At 43.6% G+C, this 6,200-nt stretch overlaps 1 protein-coding gene across 3 annotated transcripts in view; it reads right to left on the bottom strand.

The window, feature by feature from the left end:
* Positions 1-565: 565 nt before the first annotated feature.
* Positions 566-6,200, bottom strand: part of CTPS2 (CTP synthase 2) — a 112,457-nt gene continuing 106,822 nt past the window's right edge. For all 3 annotated transcript variants that reach the window (XM_022562725.3, XM_022562722.3, XM_022562731.2), the window contains 2 exons: positions 6,080-6,190; positions 566-5,170 (listed from right to left, as the gene is read on the bottom strand). In XM_022562725.3, coding sequence (XP_022418433.1) covers positions 6,121-6,190 — 70 coding nt within the window. In that variant the 3' untranslated portion in view covers positions 566-5,170; positions 6,080-6,120. The remainder of the gene's footprint in view (positions 5,171-6,079; positions 6,191-6,200) is intronic.

Genomic DNA, 6,200 nt, shown 5'->3' with positions numbered 1-6,200 from the left:
AACTACCATATGACCCAGCAATCCCACTACTGGGCATATACCCTGAGAAAACCATAATTCGAAAAGAGTCATATACCAAAATATTCACTGCAGCTCTATTTACAATAGCCAGGACATGGAAGCAACTTAAGTGTCCATCATCGGATGAATGGATAAAGAAGATGTGGCACATATATACAGTGAAATATTACTCAGCCATAAAAAGAATCAAAATTGAGCTATTTGTAATGAGGTGGACAGACCTAGAGTCTGTCATACAGAGTGAAGTAAGTCAGAAAGAGAAAAACAAATACCGTATGCTAACACATATATATGGAATTTAAGAAAAAAAATGTCATGAAGAACCTAGGGCCAGGACGGGAATAGAGACGCAGATCTAGAGAATAGACTTGAGGATACGGGGAGGGAGAAGGGTAAGCTGGGACGAAGTGAGAAAGAGGCATGGACATATATACACTACCAAATGTAAAATCCATAGGTAGTGGGAAGCAGCCGCATAGCACAGGGCGATTAGCTCAGTACTTTGTGACCACCTAGAGGGGTGGGATAGGGAGGGTGGGAGGGAGGGAGACGCAAGAGGGAAGAGATATGGGAACATATGTATATGTAAAACTGATTCACTTCGTTATAAAGCAGAAACTAACACACCATTGTAAAGCAATTATACTCCAATAAAGATGTAAAAAAAAAACCCAAAGAAAGATGGCAATACAATGGTTTTGTTCAAGTGCAGTGTGAGTCACAATAGAATGAGCTGTTTTTCAATATGGCTCACGTATTGATTATGACTGATAATAGAAGAAGCAGTGACATGCAGAATGGCAGTTCATCATTGTATCTGGCTTATTAATAAACCCATATTCAAATGTAAACACAAATCAAATAATGGTATCACACACGAAAAGCCTACCTCTGAAAGAACTAAGAGGCTGGTCACTTCCCCAAAGTTCACTTTCTGGCTAGCACTGACTGTGCTGCTCAGATTAACGATGAGTGTAGAGCCTGCTTCCCTACCACTGACCTTGAGAACACAAGTGTGATTCTATTTTGCAGACTTGAAAGAACCCCACATCTCCTCATCCACAAGTGAAACAAAGGAGTTAGAAGGGAGACTCTGAGAAGGGCTTGACGGCCTAGGGAGAGAGCGATGCAGACCTGTTGCTGCTACACCATCTTGAGCTCTTTCTTGCTCCATTCAAGAAATTCAATCAAACCCCAAAGACACTAGCACAGAAAAGAACCCACAGGCAACATTTCACTAACTCTGGATTTCTGGTGTTGTTTCTGCGCATCTCCCCTCATCTTGTACGGCATCTTCGGGGTGCAGAACTTCAACTCTAGGGGAAAACTGTGATGAGTGTCAATGTCTGGCACGGACCTTATCAGAGCACAGATGTGCATATAACTGGTACTTTTTACTTCAACAAAATATAAAGTCCAAGTAAGAAGTACAGCAACAAAAGTGACAATTGGGAATGGAGCTGGAGAGCTTATGGAGAAAACAAAAAAGCTGAGTCCCTTCAGCTTTAGTCCAAATTTCAACCAAGGAAAGGTGTGGGCTGATACCAAGCAGGTGATGACGCCAGTGAAACAGTGTCACCACTCACCCAATTGCCAGCCAGTCTGGAAAACCACAGCCCACTGGTTCTCGGAGCTCTCTGCTCACCATCTTTGCGTTGTGTGACCACAGGCACAAATCTGTGTGAAACATTTACCAGCTTTGCTCAGAAGGCCTTCCTTGGCGGCCCAGTTTGTCATAGGATCCCACTTTACACTCTCTCATAGTCTCTTTGTCCTTCTTCTTTAACACTCATAGCTCCCTGAACAACTCACAATTATGATTAAATGCTTATTTTCCTACAGATTTGTTTAAAGCCTGCCTTCCCCCGAGAGAAGGTCAGGTGCAAGAAGGTAGGTTGCTTCTGTAGGGGAAGAAAAATCATTTTCCCTCTACCCTTCCAGGTTCTTGGCTGACACCTTTCTGTAATAAAAGACAGATTAACAGGAGAAAAACAAACAAGTTTTGTTGTTGAACCCAAGATTGTGTGCCTGTGTGTCCTGAAGCCAAACAAACCGAAATGTTGGAGTTCTGAGTAGAGAAAGGTTATTGATTGAGAGGGCGCCAGCCGAGAAGATGGGAAATGTAGGCTGATCTCAGATCCATTTTACTGGCTGGCCTGGGGGTAAGGTTTTTAAAGGCAAAAGGGGCAAAAGGGTGTGTGACCGGTTCGCGCACAGTTCTCTATTGGTGCGTGGGGAGGTGACGGTAATGTTTTGGGAGTCAACATCATCTACCCTGGTTCCAACCAGTCTGGGGTCTACTGCTTGTGCTCAGCACGTAGTCACCATCCATCACCAGGGTGCGGGTTGTAGTTCCTGCAGAACAACTCAAAGATATGCATCAGACTCATATATATCCCTTGAGGAGGAACTAGGGCTATGTATTATCACTGAACTATTGTTTCTTGACTGCTTCTCCTTTGTTTCTGCATCTGCTCACTTTCCCAATTAGTAACTGCTTGAGTCTACTCTTTGGAACTCAGGGAAAGCTTAGGAGACTAAAGCCTTTTTCTACAAACAAGAAACAGAGGACATGGAAAGGCTTTTGTACCCAGGAGGGCCCTGCAGGGTCCTGCTTGGTTTCAGTTTAATAACGTGTGTACCTGCTGTATACATGGGAGAGACGCAGGAAAACTGAGTAACTCTTCAAAATGGCCCAAGCCACCACCTTCAATACCATCTCCAGCGAAAGACAGAAGATGTTTTTGTGGGGGAGGCAGTTATGGAAGGTGACCAGGCGAAACACAGTAATCAAGGGTGAGGTTGTTATACAGATTTAAGTCCCTGCCTTCTCCACTGAGAAGAGGTTCCAGAGATGTAGAGCCCTCGGTATCTCCCTGGTACAAAGAAGGACTCAACTTTACAAACAAAGGTTTCCCTTATAAATGTAAATGTCTCTTAAAAAGGGCAACTTCTATTCAGTTTTCAGAGCTTTTCCTGTATCTGCTGTTTCTTTAAAATAATCCTTATGCCAAAGAGACATATTTGGGGGGCAAATTCTGCTCCCCTTCACTTCCCCCAGCACCTGACACCATGTGTCGCTCATCCTGGGGGCTCAAGATACATTTGTCGAATGACTGATTTATAATACCTTTCTATGTGCCACTACCACTAAGCAGCCATGCTATTACCATTCCGCACTTCGCTGAATTCCAAGTTCAACAGGTGTCTCCAAAAGAGGAAATCTCGTGTAGCAACAACAAAGAGGCTGCTTTGCTGCTTCTTAATCATTAGCCCGAAGGTAAGCACTCTGTTATAAGTAACTTTACAAGTCATAATTACTACGATTGAAAACTCCCATTTAAGCCAGATTACCTCTTTGTGCTGTTCAAGCATCCCCTCTGTGCTTATATACCTCTCTCTAGGAGGCCTATACCAGCTTTTAGCCTATCTTGTGGGCTTTTCATTTGGAGCCTCCTGTGATCTTCAAGCTGTAATTTTCACAAGTGGAGCCCTGGCGTTCTTTAATATTTTTGTTTACCAGAATTATTCATTTCATTTCTGCATGTGTTTGGTAGATAAATTTTCTGTAGCAGCTCACAAAATAATGCTTTACAGCATTAAGAGAGAACAGTTAAAGGCCAAAGACAACCACAAAAAAATTAACCGAGCAGTTAAAATATTTAAATCAGTTTCAGAAGGCTCAAATGTAAGCAACCACTAAGTCATCTCAAGTACATTCAACAGGGAAATCAGGAAGCATACTGGATGAGAACGTTGTACAACTGGCCCGGGACTACGGCAGGTGAGGGAGGGGCAGGGCTGGATCCTGTCCTTATTTTAAAATTTGCTATTTTGCTCTTTGTAAATTTTTTTAATGAATTTTGGTTTTTTAAAAATCTTATATTAAAATATTACTGATGTTTCCGCCAAAAGTCAAACAGAATTACCACGTGACCGAGCAATTCCACTCCTAGGTGTAACCATTTACCAAAAGAGTTAAAAACAGATACTCAAACAGTTATTTACAGGAATTCCCTGGCAGTCCAGCGGTTAAGGACTCTGTGCTCTCACTACCAAGGGCCCGGGTTGGATCCCTGGTCAGGGAACTAAGATCCCACAAGCTGAGGCACGGTGTGGCAAAAACAAAAACAAACAATCAAACAAAATTTATTTACACATGAATGTTCACAGCAGCGCTATCCAAAAAAGCCAAAAGGTAGAAACAACTCAAATGTCCATCAACGGATGAATGAATAAACAAATTGTAGTCTAATCCATACCAGGAAATTCTATTCAGCCACAACAAGGAAGAACTGACATAGGCCACAACATGGATGAACCTTGAAAACATCAAGCTCAGTGAAAGAAGCCAGACACGAGAGGCCACGTATTATATGATTCCACTAATATGAAATATCCAGGATAGGCCAATCCACAGAAATAGAAAGGAGATAAGTGGTTGCGGGGGCGGCTGGGAAGAGGGATGGAACCAGATGAAGGTGGTGGTTGCACAGCACTGCGAATGGACCCAATGCTCCTGCATTGTTCACTCTGAAATGGTTAATCTATGTTATGTGATATTTCACCTCAAGTAAATATATATACATATGTTACCGATCTTGATTCCTGAGTTTTTTATGCCCCCTTATATTCTGTGCCTGAGGCCAGGACCTTACTTACCAACCCCAGTCTTGGACCTGTTTCATTTTACTTTTTACTACAAATAAACAGAGTGACAAACTGAAATAAACTTGGGCCACATGCAAATCTGTGGCTGAATTCCAGGTGACAGAATGACTCATTTTTGACACAAAATTAGTTGTTGCGTGTGCCCTGCCGGCCTTCCCATATAGCCCAGAGAAGGCTCAGTTACCTGGATCCTTCCTCACCACCTGGACGTCTCCATACACCAGACAAGACACCAACACACTTTCTGCCCACTGAAGTTGCTGGGAAAAGTTTAATTGGCTACAGAAATTTGCAAGAACCAAAGGTCACCTCTGGAGGAAAAAGAAAACTACCCCTTTGATTCTGGTTCATGGAAGTGCATATTATTAGATTCCCCTCGAGGCTGTACATCCCATGTTTGGTGGAGAAAAGAGTGATTCTATGAGTGTGGTGATTTCCTTAGATACTTCCTTCATCTTGGCTTCGGTTACTTCAGAGCCTTAAAAAAAAAAAAAGAAAAAATAAGTATTAGCCACATCGAAAGCTGAATAATATGTCTTGCAAGTGCCTCCAACTAATCTTTGCACCATTTTGGTTTGCTTCTGAAGGTCTCCATGTCTGAGGCAAATCTAAATAGACCCGGATGTGCCTTCCCTGGTGAACAGGAATGTTCTGCCCCTAAGTGAAATAAGAAGAGAAATCACACTGGAGACATTGACTCCGTACGAATTTTCCAAAAGCTGCTGTCCCTGCTAAAGGGCAGGGTTGTCCAGGCAGCAGCTGCCCCTGAGCATGAATGGAATAAAGCCATCCAGGCTGCTACCTTCTCTAATAAAACCTCCAGGAGCCGTGAGGGACATAAGCTGCCCTTGGAAGCCAAGCCAGTCTCTGGCATCTCCCTACAAAGAAAGAAGACACTATTTTATTTTCTACAAATCCAAGGAACTCTGCTTTTCCATGAGTGACCTAGACCAGGGGTCGGCACACTGTGTTTGGAAATCAAGTTTTACTGGGACACAGCCCTGCCCATTTATGTACATACTGTCCAAGCCTGCCCTCCCTCTCCAACGCACTGGAGGGCCCACAAAGCCGAAAACAGTCACTGTCTGGCCCTTTACAGAACAAGTTTGCTGACCCCTCAGCTACACTATCAGCCTCCACGCATCCATTCAGAGGCGCCCGGATATATTTATTCCTGGCCTCAGGCGCATTCCTAACTGCCTGCTTTCTCAGGTGCATTCCAGATTCCCAGAAGCACCATCAGCTGTCAAGTCTGTCCTGCTAACTATGCAAACAGGAGCGTCCCAGGGGAGCAGGATCCTGCGAGACAAGTCCTGTGATGCTCCCTTCTACACCAAGAAGACAGCCTGTCTGTGAAACAAACAAGAACTTAAAGGTTCCATCTCACCCTCTCAGGCAGTCCTGGTGATTCCAAGTCACGTATCACTTTCAGCTGATTTCCAACTCAGCTATCCTTTGCTCTGAAAAGCTGTCATCACTGGCATCGCTGTATCTATCACTAGAGCAAA

Source organism: Delphinapterus leucas, chromosome X, assembly GCF_059928025.1.
Source record: "Delphinapterus leucas isolate spDelLeu-1000000601 "Yukka" chromosome X, BTC_Dleu_Yukka2, whole genome shotgun sequence".
Taxonomy (NCBI): domain Eukaryota; kingdom Metazoa; phylum Chordata; class Mammalia; order Artiodactyla; family Monodontidae; genus Delphinapterus; species Delphinapterus leucas.
This window is presented reverse-complemented; position numbering and strand designations above follow the sequence as displayed.